This window comes from Tamandua tetradactyla, chromosome 23 (assembly GCF_023851605.1).
Source record: "Tamandua tetradactyla isolate mTamTet1 chromosome 23, mTamTet1.pri, whole genome shotgun sequence".
Taxonomy (NCBI): Eukaryota; Metazoa; Chordata; class Mammalia; order Pilosa; family Myrmecophagidae; genus Tamandua; species Tamandua tetradactyla.
The window spans coordinates 53,237,007-53,253,119 of NC_135349.1; the positions used below are offsets into that span (position 1 = coordinate 53,237,007).

Consider the following 16,113-nt stretch of genomic DNA (forward strand, 5'->3'; position numbering starts at 1 on the left):
CCAGGTCTGTCCACGTGCCAGCAATACCAGCATATACCAGCACCTTGGCCCTTGCTGTGCCGGCATAGCATTCCACATGTGTCTGGGCCACATAGTGTTGACCCATTCATTGTGGATGGGCACTTGGGTTGCTTCTACCTTTTGACAACTGTGACTACTACTGCGCTGAACACTGGCTTGCAGGTCTCCCCTTGGGTCCCAGTTTTTATTTCTTTGAGGCATGCGCCTCGGAGTAGAATGGCCAGGTCTTATGCTAATTCTGTTTTTAACTTTCTGAGTAAGGGGCCAGACTCTTTCCACGGCCATTGAAACATTTTTCATTCCCACCACCAGCTTCTCCACGTGAGTGTCCTTTTTACAGGAGACTTGAGACCAGGGTGGAAAAGCAGGCAGGGAGGCTGAGGGGGTCCTTGTCATTGCCACACTCACCGATCCCCCAGCGCTGGGAACAGGCCCCCCGGCTACGTGACCTCTCCAACCTCACTCAGTCTTCACCACGTTCCAAATCCATTATTTTCTTACATTGTATGAAGAAGCACCTATCCCGTGTTTCCAGATAGTGCAGGAGAATGTGCCTTTCTCCAGACTCGGCACAGAACATTGAGTTGCAGTGGGCCAACTGTTGTTGATGAAGCTCCTTAAAGGACAAGCTGATACTGTTGTGGACAATTTTTTTTTCTGGTGCAAGTAAGTGTAACATGCACTACTGGGGCAGTCTGGTTGGATTCAATGCCTGAACCCATATTACATGACAGCTCTGCACAGCTGCGCATTCAAAGGTGGCTGATGAGGGGGTGGCACGTCCCCAGCGGGGCGGCCTGCCTCTCCTCCCTGCCAAAACAGCACGTGTAGGCTCCACACATCTGGAGAGGATTTTAGTGCTGTCGTTTAAGGCTCTAGATATCTGACCTCGTGATTTATGACCTGTCCTTAAAACTGCCGCTGGCCCACCAAAAGTAAGGATGAACGCAGGAAACTTAGCCGTGCCTGCTGTCAACGGTATTTGTCCATCAAGCTGATGTTTGGGTGAGCGAGTGCATCAGTCGACCTCTGACCACCCGGGGACATGGTGGCATGGGGTCCCTGATGCCTCTGTTCCTCCTGCAGTTCGCTGCATTCGTGTGTTCGGCCATCCTGGTCTCCGTTGTGCAGTACTGCAACTTCTGCCAGCTCAGCTCCTGGATGAGGTCCTCGCTGGCCACCACCGTCGGGGCTGGCTCCCTGCTACTGCTCTATGTCTCCCTGTGCCCAGACAGGTAAGCGCCCGGTGCTACAGCAACACCTTCCCATCCCCTCCTAGGCGCCATTTCAGAACCAACGCTCTCTTCTGGAATAGGGGTTTACCATCCTGGCGGGAAATTTGTAGGTCTAAAAGCTTTTAGCGTGCATGATGTGAAAAAATGAATTAAATGCCCTACAAGTAATATGCAAAAGAAAAAAAAAATCCCAATATGTTTTGATATAGACCTCCTTGTATGGCTGCCCCCAAAGGCACTATGCAGCATTGCCTGCTTGAACTCACTTATAATAAGTTTGAATTTCAGAAAGTAAGATCAGTAGCCGTTTCATACAAGATGAACAAGAACTTGAAAGCAGAGATGTAGGTAGATGCAACAAGTAAAAAGAGGAAGCTGGTTACAACCTTTCTTGAAGTAGAATTGATGTTACTAAATACAGCAAGGCTGTTCAGGTCCCACACACATCCCAGGCCTTACTCCTAAGTGTTGTGTCAGGCCAAGACCCTGAATCGCATGTGGAAGGCTGGAATGGCAGCATATCACCAGGGACCCATCCTCTCTCTTGAGCCCAGCCAGGCCCTGAGGGAAAGGTCCCAGCTCAGGCACTGCACATGGCCTCTGCTGCCATACCAGGGACAGGTGCTGGGCAGGGGGGGGCATGTGGGAGGTCCCTGGGGCAGGATCAGTTCCTCTCTCTGTGCGATAAAATATAAAACAAAAACATATTAAACATCTGTAATAACGAACTCCACTGACATCCCCGCCCCTCACCTGTTCTACTAATTTAATAAAGTTTGGTTCTGAGTTTGTTAAAAGGAGTCTCAATTGCCTCTTGCACAGTTGCAACTGGTTTTGTGGTTTTTAACCATTTTCAACTATCTACTTAGTTGGAAATTCAAAAATATCTTGGCTAGCAGAATGCACCAGTGAGTAATTTATTCAGTAATTTCACAAGAACGTCTTTAACCCATTAAGCTTCCTTATCTACAATGAACTTCTCTTTAATATCAGGATTTGGGCATAACTTCTTGTGAAAACGCCTCACTGCTCCCACGTATTAAAGAACCACCTATTTCTGATTAAAATGGGTTTAGGCTGGCAGGACATCTCAGGCACGGGTGACATTTCATTTTGCTTTGGGGACATCTGCCATTTCTGGTGGTTAAGGCAAACAGGGGACCCCAGCACATCCAGAGTGACTGCTTGGGGCAGTCCTGTTGAGACCTACAGCTTTTGTAAATTCACAAGTAAAAAATGATCCACTTTGAAGGCACACAAGTAGGTCAGTGTAGAATGCGTGCTACTGTGTAGGAGAGACCTGGTTCGATTCCCAGACCATACACTCAAATAATAATAATAATAATTCAACAAATGGTGCTGTGATAACTGTATTCACATGGAAAAGAATGAAATATTACCCCCTCCACACAGCATACAGAGAAAAGAAAATGATCAACTTTGTCATGATCATGTCATCAAACATGATCACCCCAGTGTGTCTTGGGTAGTAACAAAGCAGCATTTGCAATGCACAGAGCAAGTACCCTTTCCCATTTCCGTAACAAAATAAACACAGGAAAGATACTCCAACTCTCTGCAAATTAGGGTCAAAAAAGGAATTTCAAGTAGCACTCTCATTCAGTATGTGAAATGACAGTTGACTTCCTTTAAGCAAACTGAAGTATATGTCCACCTTTCTGAATTGTGTGGTCATCTGAGATTCACCAGCCCACGCTTTGCCCTTTTTCTCCATCACAAGTTCCTCATGGGCTGCTCAGAGTCACTGGGTCACGGCCGTGCAGGGTTTCACCTGGGGCATCCCAGAGGGTGGCTGTCCTGTGGCCCTTTGCTCTGTGTAGGACCCCATGCAGCTGCCAGGGATTCACATGGCAGGTCTTGAGGTGGGGTGGTGGGCCGTCTCCCCTGACCCCCCACTTCTCCTCACATGGGATCCTTCGAGCCCATCCCCCACACCCACCCTCATTCCACCTCTGGGCTCTGCTAAGCCTGACCAGGGTCAGGTCTACATGGGGGTCTTTTGTGAAGGGGGAGGGGGCTGTCCCAAGAACTGCAGCTGCACTGGGGAAAGGGGGGCGTTGGTAGGAAAGAAGGGAGGCCAGACGGGGTTGCAGCCATGGAGAGGACCCAAAGGCCTGGAGCTTGGGTCTTGTGCCGCAGCCCTTGCTTTTCTTGCCCTCCCTGTAAAGCCCTGCAGCACCTTGTGTCATTTAAAGCCCCTCAGAGCACCCGCCTGGCCTTCCCTCCTGGGGAGAGTTGCTCCCGGTTGCCCGCCCCCCTCTACATGACCCTCACCAAGCACACAGTGCTACCTTGGCACCCTGTTTTGATGAGCGGGGCTGGGGGGAATGCACAGGGGTTCTGGGGGAATGTCAGCGGGGGAGGATGTGTTACATTGAGGTTTCCCCCAAACAGTTCTTAGCCAGCAGCCATGTGTGCTTGGCTCAGTCTCCGCCCTGAGTGGGGCGTGTCGCTTGCGGCAGCTTCCTGCAGTGGCGGCGTGGGGCGTCCCGGGCTGCACTCCCCTGCCCCAACCGCGGGCAGGTCGTTTCGGACCTGAGCCTGGTCCTCAGCGGGTAGCCTGGCGGCCCGGGCCGGCTCCATTACTCCCTCCCTCCGGCACGGTGTACAGCAGGCTGTGAGAGACACGCAGGATCAGGTGACAGTAAAGGCTTCTGTCCTCACCATCTCACTGGTCCCCACTTTAAAATAAAAGGGAAAGTTATTTGTTTAAACTCTTCTCAGGTTGCTTTGTGTATTGCCCTTTTTGCTTTTTCTAATCGTATCTTTTCTGCATTTTCATTTCAGTTCCGTAATAATTTCACACCTTGATGCAGAAAAGAATTTCAGGTAAGATTTTAAAGTTGTGTTATTTGACTTAATAAGAGTAACAATACTATTATTACGTATCTCTGAGCTTCCTGAAAACCATTGTTTCTTGAAAGGGGAAATGGAAAATATCTGCTTGTTACAGTATCAGGACATAATTATGTTACATATTAAGAAAATAAAATGATCATTAAGATGTCATTAAAGTTGATTTAATTTTATGTAAGACTTTAAAAAGGAAGACTTCCAAATCAGAGAAAAGTAGTAAACTATTCTCCAAGATATTTTTAAACAGTTGACTAGAAATTTGAAAAAATAGATGTTATGTCCTGGCTTTACTGTAAACATCACAGTAAATTCTAAATAAATTGAAAAGAAAAAATACAAATTTATGTAAAATTTAGAGAAAGTAAAAGTAAATTGTTTTCAAGCTCTAACTTTCCAGTCTTAGAAACAATAAATCAAACCACAAGAGAAGAGACTGATTGACAAATCAGAGAAAAAGAAAGTCAAAGCACACTGGGAAAAATATTTGTGAGGCTGTTACAGAAAGAGTTCATTAAACTCTGCATAGAAAAAGGACAAAAAAATTCACAAAAGGGGAAATGTGTATAGAAGGTAAATGTGGACGAATAGTCAATATCCTTACTGAAAAAGTCCTTGCACATTTAAATAACTATAAAATTTCTTTTTTTATCATCACAATTCACTTTTTTTTGAAAAATAACATATATACAATAATGCAATGAATTTTAAAACATATCGCAACAATTAGTTGTAGAACAGATTTCAAAGTTTGGTATGCATTATAATTCCATAATTTTAGGTTTTTATTGCTAGCTGCTCTAAGGTACTGGAGGCTAAAAGAAATATCAATATAAGGATTCAACACTTATGTGTTAAACCTGACCTTCTCTGTATAACTTCACCATCACCTTTGATCTTTCTCCCAGTCCTTAGGGGTATTTGGGCTATGGCCATTCTAACTTTTTCATGTTGGAAAGAGCTGTTGATAATATGGGATGAGGGATGAAACTAGTTGATGTTCTGGAAAGGCTGGCCTTTCTGCATTTCAGGATTTACCTGGTCCAGGGACCAATCTGGAGGTTGTAGGTTTCTGGAAAGTTACCCTAGTGCATGGAACCCCTGTAGAATCTTATAAAATACTGTAGGTGTTCTTTAGGATTGGCAGGAATGATTTTGGTCTAGCTGAAGTTTGCCTAAGGGTGACTTCCAGAGTAGCCTCTTGACTCTATTTGAACTCTCTCAGCTACTGATACTTTATTAGTTATGCTTCTTTTCCCCCTTTTGGTCAGGATGGCATTGTTGATCCCATGGTACCAGGGCTGGACGTATCCCTGGGAGTCATCTCCCATGCTTCCAGGGAGATTTTCCCACGTAGAGGGGAGGGCAATGATTTCAGTTGCAGAGTGGGCTTAGAGAGAGTGAGGCCACGTCTTAGTAACAAAAGAGGTCCTCCAGAAGTAACTCTTAGGAATACCTATAGGTAGGCTAAGCTACCTACGTAAGTTTCATGAGAGCAAGCCTCAAGAGTAAGGGCTTACAACATAACAAGCAAACTCACTGCCCTAACCCTCTCTATGTGGGACATGACTCCCAGGGGTGTGGACCTTCCTGGCAATGTGGGACAGAAATCCTAGAATGAGCTGAGACTCAGCATCAAGGGATTGAGAAAACCTTCTTAACCAAAAGGGGGAAGAGAGAATTGAAACAAAATAAAGTGTCACTGGCTGAGAGATTTCAAACAGAGTTGAGAGGTTATCCTGGAGGTTATTCTTAAGCATTATATAGATATCACCTTTTTAGTTAAGGTATAATGTAGAGGCTGGAGGGAAGTGCCTGAAAATGTAGAGCTGTGTTCCAGTAGCCATGTTTCTTGAAGTTGATTATATAGTGATATAGCTTTTGCAGTGTGACTGTGTGATTGTGAAAACATTGTATCTGATGCTCCTTTGATCTATGGAATGGACAGATGAGTAAAACGTATGGATTAAAAATAAGTAAATAATAGGGGGAACAAATGTTAAAATAAATTTAATAGATGGAAATGCTAGTGATCAATGAAAGGGGGGGTAAGGGGTATGAAATGTGTGGATTTTTTTCTTTTTTCTTTTTATTTCTTTTTCTGAATTGATGTATATGTTTTAAGAAATGATCATAATGATGAATATACAACTATGTGATGATATTGTGAGTTACTGAGTATATATCAAGAATGGAATGATTGTATGGTTGGAATGTTCGTGTTTGTATGTTGTTATGTTAAAATAATTAATTAATTAATTAATTAAAAAAAGAAAAAGAAAAAAGAGCAAAGGCTTAGCCTATTGATTTGGTTGTCCATAATGTTATAAAACTCTCCTTGATCTTTTAAATTAGACCTTCAGAAAGTTACAGTGCTATTGCCCAGTGTAGGCAACTGTGTGAAACTTTCCTAAATTGCTGACAGCTTTAATTTTTTGTAGTAACCAGACACTTAAAGTATGTTTATTTAATCCTCACGATAATCTGACATACTGGGTGATCTAGTCCCCATTGTATAGACAAGGAAGCTGCAGCATAGAGGATTTAGGGACCTGCCCGCTGTCACACAGCTGGCCCTTGGCAGAGACATGACCTGGCCTCCAGGTACCTCTCCCAGGCTGGCTCTTGCTGCCTCTTGACTCCTCAGAATGGCCCAGTTGTTTTGGAAAGCAAATTGACAACCTGTACAAACAGTCATACTATGTATCACAGCCTTTAACCTAATAATTCCTTTCTTGTAATCTCCTGAGGAAATAATTAAGCATGGGTGAGAAGGCTGCCTGCCCCAAACTATGCAAGCAGTGGTGGTGGTATTGAAAACTCGTCAGCAATTTCAATGGTCATTAATAAAGAAACTAAATAAATTGTGATATACGTCCTCAAATATTGAAACCGTTAAAAAATTGTGCAACAATATGGAAAGGATTTATGGTTTCCTTTTTTCATGGATTCTGTGCTATACTGTAGCTGTAGCTTTTTTCATATTTGAAAAAAGTTGAAAGGAATCGCTGCAAAATGTTAATAGTACTTGATACAATAATATCGTGAGATTGAGTGATTTCTTTTCTGTTTTTGCAATATTAAAAATTCCATCTCTGTGAATATTTTTTTAATGTGTAACACGTGTTCAGAAAAGTGCCCAGATCATACACATACACTCAGTGAATTTTCCCAAGTGAACACTCCCACTTAACTACCACCCAGGCCAAGGAAGGGAGCATTGCCAGCACCCCAGAAGCTCACCTGGTCCCTCCTCCCCAAGCGGAGTTTTTAAAATTGCAGTGAAATGCACTGAAGTGGTAGCAAATGCCATGTTCACCCGGTCTGGACTGTGAGTGATACTTGTTTTTATTTTCTATTTTCCAATTCTTTTTCTCTGTAATAATGGATTATACTCTTTTACTCTAAATTCTGTTCATGGTTTGACATCCAACTATTAAATCATAAACTGACTCTTGCAGTTAGTCATCTGAAACTCTTCTTCTTGAAACTGACTTTGGGTATTTGAACTTAGGAATGGAAGCATTACTTTTGTTGCTTCTGTTTTGGAATAAGAAATATGGGTTGTGGTCTGGAAGTAATTGTCTTACCTACTCACGTTACAGATCATCTTCTGTTTCAAGCCAGCCACCTTGGGTCCCAAATGTAAACTCCGCTTGTTTTGACTCTCTTTTTCTTCAACAGTAGCCTGTTCTCCCTCTCCCTCTCATGCCAGCGCTTGTTCCTCTCTCCCTGTCCTCTGTCCAGAGAGGGCAGACCTGGGCCTGGCTGCAGGTCTGGGCCATGCTGCTGGCTCCAACTAAAGCCACGAAAGCAAGGATTTAAAGTGCCTCCTGTGCCATTACAGCAACTTCTACTTGGAAAGGGGGCCGTTTCTTGTTACTTGGTGTCACCTCTTTGCATAAACCACAAGGAAGGTTAACTCCTAACCTCGCTCAGTGGGCTTGTGGCCGAGGAAATCTGACTTTCTCCTACACTCGAGTATCTTCCTACCATATTTAAAAGCTGATCACAGAGCTTAAGGTGCTCAACATAAATTTTTTTTTGTCATCTAAAATAAATGGAGTTATTTAGTGCTGGAGATCCACAGTATTTTTGTCATTTGTTTAAATGACAGATGTTGCCAAAATAAATAAGTGACACTTAGGGCCTCTTACCTTTGAGGGCTCTTTTGCTTCCTGGTTCACAGACATTGAGTCGTAGAGCCTGTGCTGGGGGTCTGCAAGACCACCCCCAGGTTTAGTGATTCACCTGGAGGACTCAGTATATAGCCATACTCATGGCCAAGATTTATTACAGCAGAAGAAACATCAGCCAAGGACAGAGGCGCATGACATGAAGCCCAGAGGAAGCCAGGGGCACCTCCACCATCCCTTCTGGGGAGTTGCACAGGCGGAGCTCGGTTGCCCCAGTAATGAGATGTGGCAACACCTATTACATGGTGTCTTCCACTGGAGACCCAGCCCCCGGGGTTTTTATTAGGGGGGCGTCACATAGGCACCCTCTGCCAGGCACGGGCCAAAATTCCAGACTTCTAGAAGGAAAACAGGAGTTCCCACACTTTAGACAAACAGGTTAAGCACAGTGAGTTGCTGTTATTGGAATCCTCCCAAGCTCCAAGGTCCCTGACGCCCGCTGAGGGCCAGCCTTGCAAAGTTCTTCCCAGGGAGAGCAGACTCTGGCCTTCCACTTGAATTATTCTGCACAGAACCTTAGGCCAGAAGGGACTGTGTGACCCTCCAGCCCATCTTCACAATTTATGCATGTGGAAATGGAGACCCAGAAAGTAGACGTGACTGGCCCAAGGTTTCTGAATCTACAGGGGTCCAGCCAGAAAGTAACCTCAAGTCCAGGGGACAGTGTGCCATGGATGGCCGTATGATTATTATTATTATTTCTTTCATTATTTGTTAGTATCCTTATTATTATAATTAGTTTCATTATTTGTTAGTATCCTTAAGTTATGATTAAAGAGGAGAACTCTTCTGTGTCACAGAGCTATCCATCAACTGAAACACATTTATGTGTAGCATGACATAGCCCATTGCTACCTAAAATCTACCAAACCTCTCTGCACTCTTTAGAAATTCACCAGGTTACAGGTTTATATGAACAGAGCAGTCACAATGTCATAAAATATATATAGGGGAAAAAAGACTAGAAGGAAAATGTCAGCAATGAATTGCCTCAGGACAGTAGGACAGTGGATGAACCTCTATATTTCTTTTTTTTTTTTTGCACTTAAAAATTTATCTTTATTTTTACCATTTCTGGTACTCTATATTTCTTTTTGTTCCTAAATTTTCTTTGATGATGACATGATGTTTTTAAATTGGAAAGGAAAAAAAAGATGTGTATTTAAAAAATAAACTTTAAAAAGAGATTGTGCCACTCTCTGCTAATCTCCAGCCCTCCGGCCATAGCTGTCACCCGTCACCACTGTCAGACCTGAAATCAGCTCTACTGGAAGTATGTTCAGTTATCGGAGGGGTTAGAACTTGATCCAGCCTCTTAAAAGGACAATTTGGAAATTTCTAACAAAATTCTAAATGTGCAATGTTGAAAATGGCTCAGCATTTCTATGTCTAGGAGTTTGTCCCACGGATAGACTCATTCATGTGCACAGAGATAGGGTCTCTAGAATATTCCCTAAGGCAGACATGGAGAGAGCTGTGCATTGCCTGTACAGTGGGGGCAGGTGTAAAGGGAGCTCTGGAGCTGCTAAAGAGACAAGTTGAAGCTGACAAAGGAGGAGTACCTGGGAGAGTCGATCTGAAGTAGCGGAGGGGGTGGTGGGGTGGCAGAGTGGGAAGAATGCAAGTTCAGGGGCCAGAATAAGGGCGCCTGCAAGGGGTGGGTGGAGAAGGGTGAGGCTGTGGCAGAACCATTACATCCAGCCGCGCCATGACAGCAGAGTGGGCTTTCCAGAAGACTGAGACTGGCTATGTGAAGGACAGTTTTAGGCCGTGAAGTCCCCTGAGTGTTGCAGGTGGCAGGATGTGATCCACAGGGCACTTGGGTTTTATTCTGCCTGCTGCTTCTCAATGCCTTTCCCTGCTTTCAATGCCCTGACAGTTATTTGACTTGAAGGAAACACAAAAATCCAGTGTCTGGAAATGGTTACAGGTGATGGTAGCATGGTACCATGAGCATAATTAACCGTGCTTAATGGTGTGTGAATGTGGTGGAAAGGGGATGTGTAAAATCTCACATGTCACCAGAAGGAAAGCTGGAGGTGAAAACATGGGACTGTGTAACACAGTGTACTCTGTGGTGGACGATGACAGTACAAATATAAAAAAGTTCTTTCGTGAACTAGAACAAAGGTACGGCATTTTTACCAGGAGTTCATATAAAGGGGCATATAGGAAGAAATGTACCAAATTGCAAATTGTGAATTATAGTTAACAGTAATATCTTAATGCTTTTTCATGACCAGTAACAAATGTACCACACCAATAGAGATGGATAATAGAAGGGGATAAGAGGTATGGGATGTTTTGGGTTTTCTTTTTGTTTTTTTTCTGAAGTAATGAGTATGTTCTCAAGTTGATCATAGTGATGAATGCACAACCATGTGGTGATACTATGAGCCATTGATTGTATACTCTGGACGATTATATGGTGGGTGAATATAGCTCAATAAAATTACATTAAAAAAAATTGGGCAGAGCCTAAATGTCCATTGTTAGAAGTCTGGTTAAGTTACGGAACATGCATATATTAGGATACTGTGCAGTTACAAGAAACTATAACATCGGCATTTATTTTCCATTGTTTGTATGCTTTGAGTTTCTTACTGTGCACGTTTATTACTCTTCCTTTAACCTTTACTGATAGTCTGCATTTCTACACTGTACTCCACACTTCTCTCTCCTGTCTTTTCCTGTCCGTCTCTAGTAATCCCTTCAGTAATTCACAGAGCTCATCTCTTGGTCACAAATTCTCTCAGTGATTTTTTATCTGAGAATGTTTTAATTTCCCCCTCATCTTTGAAGGAAAATTTTGCTGGATATAAAATTGTTGGTTGGCAGTTTTTCTCATTTAATATCTTAAATATATCATACCACTGACTTCTTGCCTCCATGGTTTCTGCTGAGAAATCTACACGTAGTCTAATTGGGCTTCCCTTGTAGGTGATGGATTGCTTTTCTCTTGCTGCTTTCAGAATTCTCTCTTTCTCTTTAACATCTGACATTCTGATTAGTAGGTGTCTTGGAGTACGTCTGTTTGGATCTGCTCTCTTTGGGGACCCTGCACTTCTTGGATCTGTCATTTTAAATCTTTCATAAGAGTTGGGAAATATTCAGTGATAATTTCCTCCATTAGTTTTTGTCCTCCTTTTCCCTTCTCTTCTCCTTCTGGGACACCCACAACACATATATTCATGTGCTTCATTTTGTCATTCAATTCCCTGAGTCCCTACTCATTTTTCCATTCTTTTCACTATATGTTCTTTTGCTTGTCAGATTTCAGATGTCCTGTCCTCCCATTTGCTAATCCTATCTCCTGCCTCTTAAAATCTGACATTGTAGGTTTTCATTGTTTTTTTAATCTCTTCTGCTGTGCCTTTCATTCCCATAAGTTCTGTGATTTGTCTTTTCAGACTTCCGATTTCTTCTTTTTGTTCATCCCTTGCCTTCTTTATATCCTCCCTCAATTCATTGATTTGATTTTTGATGAGATTTTCCATGTTTGTTCAAATACCCTGAATTAATTATTTCAACTCCTGTATTTCATTTGAATTTTTGGTTTGCTCCTTTGACCTGGCCATATCTTCAGTTTTCCTAATATGATTCATTATTTTTTGCTGGCGTCTAGCATTTAATTTCCTTAATTAGTTTATTCTGGAGATTTTTTTTCACCTTTTTACCTAGGATTTTCTTACTGGATGAGTTTGTCTATTCATATTTTGACATTCAGTTCAACTTATTCTAGATCTCTAGCATAGGTTTTGTTTAACAGATCAGAAATTTTCAGTTCTTGTTTTCTTGTTTCTTGCCCTGTCTATATGGTGCCTTTTTTCCCCACCCTTAGGAGGGTCTACTTAAGTATTATAGACCCCAGTCAGATTTTCTCAGACCAGTCTGGCCTTCTCTCAGGGGCAAAGAGTCACCAGTGTCAGTTTTCCCTGAGGGTGAGACCCAGCAGGTTGAAAGACTTTCCTATGAAGCCTCTAGACTCTGTGTTTTTCCTATCCTGTCCAGGTGCTTTTCTGCCTGCAGGTCCCACCTGCATAAGATGATGTGCTACCTTTAACTTCAGCAGACCTTCCCTGCTGAGGGCGTGTTGAGACAGAGGAGAGGTTGAAGGCTGACTTTAATTGCTTCAGTTTTCCAGTCCGTGGGGTCTGAACTCCTTGAGAGAGGAGTTCCACCTGAGCTGAACCCCACCCCTCTCCTGGGAAGGCACAACCTCCAAATAAACTCTCAGACAAGCTTAATTCTGCCCTTGCCTGGTGCAGTTGGAGCCTGAGAAGCCTTGCAATTGTATCCAAAGAGCAGTCAAGCTGTAGAAACACAGCCACAAAAAAAAAAAAGAAAAGAAAAAAATCCTTTTCAGAGCAGGATCCCTGTTCCTCAGGTTTGCCAATCAAGAGCTTAAGTTGGTATGTTGCTCTGTGTATCTCAGGTCCTATGTGCCCCCTCCTTTTCTTTAGGGCCCAAACCCGTTCAAGTATTTTGTACTGTCCAATAAAAAAACACCTGTTTTGTTGTTATTTTTCTTTTTTTGTCAGCCCTGCCTCCTCTATGCTGGGGCAAAGACTAGTAACTTTAACTTGTATTTGAGGTTTAGCTGAGCTGGGGGCCTATGAATTCCACAATTGAAACTTGGTTGAGCTCAGCCCCTTGCTGTTAGTAAAGTCTCTTTCCTTTCCCTTCTCGGAAACAGGCTGTGGGGAATGGTGCCGACCTCCTCGGTTTGGGGAACTCACAGTTCTAAGTGGGATCGCAGCTGGTCCAGCTTGTCCAGACTGGTGTACACTGTGTGTCCGGTCACTGATGTGGCCCCAGCAGTTGTTCTGTACTGTTCCAGGCTATTTACTAGCTGCTCTGCAGGACAAACTAAATTCCATTCCTCACTAAGGCTCCATCTTGGACTGAGTCTGCATTTATTACTCTTAAAAGCATATATATATATATAAAATATTCTTCTAAGAAATGTTAAAGTTGTCTTAGGTGGTTTTGGAAAAACAACTAATTCCGAGGAAACTTGGTATACTGCCAAGCTTTTATCTAGGTAGAGAGTAGAGAACTTATAAAAATCCTTTGTAAGGTTACAAGTATTTTGAAAATAAAGTTGGAGTATAAATCTAAGAAGCAAGTGTATCAGAGTTACATATGATGACCGTGTTGTGGCTACAGGGAAATACCCTATTCTTAGGAGATTTGCGCTGAAATATTTAGGACTTAAGTGTTATAAGGCCTGTAAAGTACTTTCAGAATATTTAGTCAGAAAAAAAGTGTGCTTGTGCATATGTGCGTGTACACACACAGAGAGAAAGCAGCATGGCAAATTGTTAAGAATTATTGAATCTAGATCAAAGGGTCTGTTTTACCTGTCTTATAACTTTTCTTTAGAGATGAAGTTTTTCAAAATAAAAAGTGGGGAGAAAAACAAAAGAAGAACTTTTTTAAAAATCAAGAAGCTCGTGGCTGTTCTGAAAAACAATGATAAAGCCCTCGTTGAAGAAATCAGTTTTAAAAAAAATCGCTCTTTATCTCTACATATCATTAGCTTAGCCAGATGGACACGGCTTGTTTTCGTGGCTTTAGGCTGTTGAAGATTTGAACTTAAAAGGCAAATTTGACTCAACAAAACTTTGCTCAGGAGGCTGATCAGCTGGGCTGTTTCAGGACTTTGAAAATGCCGCTGTAATAACCTTCCCCTTAAATGATGCATTAAAAGAGGTCTATCCTTTCTCTTCCCCTTTGCCCTCTAGTTCCGGGAGGAGCCCCTGCAATAACTCATTGCTGGATCAAGGCAGGAGACCAGCCAGCCTCCTGGGCCCGGAGGTTGTTCTTGCCCTCTTCCTCCTGCTCGCTCTGGTCTGGTTCCTGAACCGGGAGTTTGAGGTGAGCTACCGCCTGCACTACCACGGGGACGTGGAGGCCGGCCTGCACCGCGCCAAGATCCAGAGCATGCGGGACCAGGCTGACTGGCTGCTGCGGAACATCATCCCGCACCATGTGGCCGAGCAGCTCAAGGTCTCCCAGACCTACTCCAAGAACCACGACAGTGGGGGCGTCATCTTCGCCAGCATAGTCAACTTCAGTGAGTTCTACGAGGAGAACTACGAGGGGGGCAAGGAGTGCTACCGGGTCCTCAACGAGCTCATTGGGGACTTCGACGAGCTGCTGAGCAAGCCAGACTACAGCAGCGTGGAAAAGATCAAGACCATTGGGGCCACCTACATGGCCGCGTCGGGGCTGAACACAGCCCAGTGCCGCGATGGCGGCCACCCGCAGGAGCACCTGCAGACCCTGTTCGAGTTTGCCCGGGAGATGATGCGCGTGGTGGACGACTTCAACAACAACATGCTGTGGTTCAACTTCAAGCTCCGGGTGGGCTTCAACCATGGGCCCCTGACAGCGGGCGTCATCGGCACTACCAAGCTGCTGTATGACATCTGGGGGGACACGGTCAACATCGCCAGCAGGATGGACACCACCGGAGTCGAGTGCCGGATACAGGTGAGTGAAGAGAGCTTCCGTGTCTTGAGCAAGATGGGCTACGACTTCGACTACCGAGGGACGGTGAATGTGAAGGGGAAAGGACAGATGAAGACCTACCTGTACCCCAAGTGCATGGACAATGGGGTTGTGCCGCAGCATCAGCTGTCCATCTCTCCGGACATCCGGGTTCAAGTGGACGGCAGCATTGGTCGCTCCCCTACAGATGAGATTGCCAACCTGGTGCCTTCTGCACAGACCCTGGACAGGACACCGCTGGGTGCTGATAGCAGCGCCCACACCAAGGACGTGCCCCTGTCTTCCAGGAGACACTGGAGAGAGGCTGCCCAGGCAGAGGAAAGCTGTCTGCTCAGCCAGGCCTCAGAGAAGGGTGACGGCGAGGAGACAGGCCTGGAGGCCACAGAGGAGCTGGCCGGCATTTCCCACGGCGTGTGACGTGGCACCCCTGGTGCCCCACGTGCCCAGAAACAACAATACCTGCACTTGGCCGTGGTCGGACTGGATGGGGTGTGCTGCCACCCAGCCCCTGCATTGCAGCCACTCGGGGTGCATTCCATCCCTCCCTCCCCTCACCCCCTTCCCTGGCTGTCCCCTACCCCTGTGTGAGCCCTGCCACAGCGAGGAGGGTAACAAGTGCCTTCAGGGTCGGGCCTGGGCCTGGGAACAGCAGCCCCAGCCGACATCATGCACTGGGCGACACCCAGCTTCCGGAACTCATGCTGCTGCGGTCGAGAGCATTTGTATTGCTTTTTCTCACCACGAGACACGGTTTTTTGTTTTTGGAGTTTTTTTTTTTTTTTTTTTTTTTTTTGCTAATACAATGTTTTTGAGGTTGATTTTTTTTCTGTACATGTAATGGTGTTTCGCAGTTACCTGAGCTGTCTGTGTAAACGCACACACGCACACTAGCATTTCCAAGACTGACGTGCTGGGCCAGCTGCCGAGAGGGGAGGTGGACAGGGTTGTGGGGAGCCGTCAGCAGGGAGGGCCCAGGCTGCTGCGCAGCATATGCATGAAGTGCCCTGTAGCTCCCCCTCCTCGCCAGCGTCCCTGTGGGCTGGGGCAGGGACCCCCTTCCCGACACCCCCTGGTATCGGAGTCTGTCTGCTGTCAGGCCTGAGACTTCCACCGCCTCAGGTACTGGGCCGTTACCGTCAAGGAATCTTCCAGTTGGCAGCAAAGGGGGTCATCTTCAAAGCTAACTCAAATGAGAGAAACTCGGAGGGGCGCACTCGGTTATTTATTTATTTATTTATCAGGACCTGCATGTATGTGTGTTTAGCAGCTGG

At 44.7% G+C, this 16,113-nt stretch overlaps 1 protein-coding gene across 2 annotated transcripts in view; it reads left to right on the forward strand.

Moving 5' to 3' along the window:
• The window catches only part of ADCY9 (adenylate cyclase 9), a 215,169-nt gene extending 199,561 nt beyond the window's left edge, over positions 1-15,608 (forward strand). For both annotated transcript variants that reach the window (XM_077141971.1, XM_077141972.1), the window contains 3 exons: positions 1,108-1,256; positions 4,065-4,106; positions 14,074-15,608. In XM_077141971.1, coding sequence (XP_076998086.1) covers positions 1,108-1,256; positions 4,065-4,106; positions 14,074-15,259 — 1,377 coding nt within the window. In that variant the 3' untranslated portion in view covers positions 15,260-15,608. The remainder of the gene's footprint in view (positions 1-1,107; positions 1,257-4,064; positions 4,107-14,073) is intronic.
• Positions 15,609-16,113: the final 505 nt, after the last annotated feature.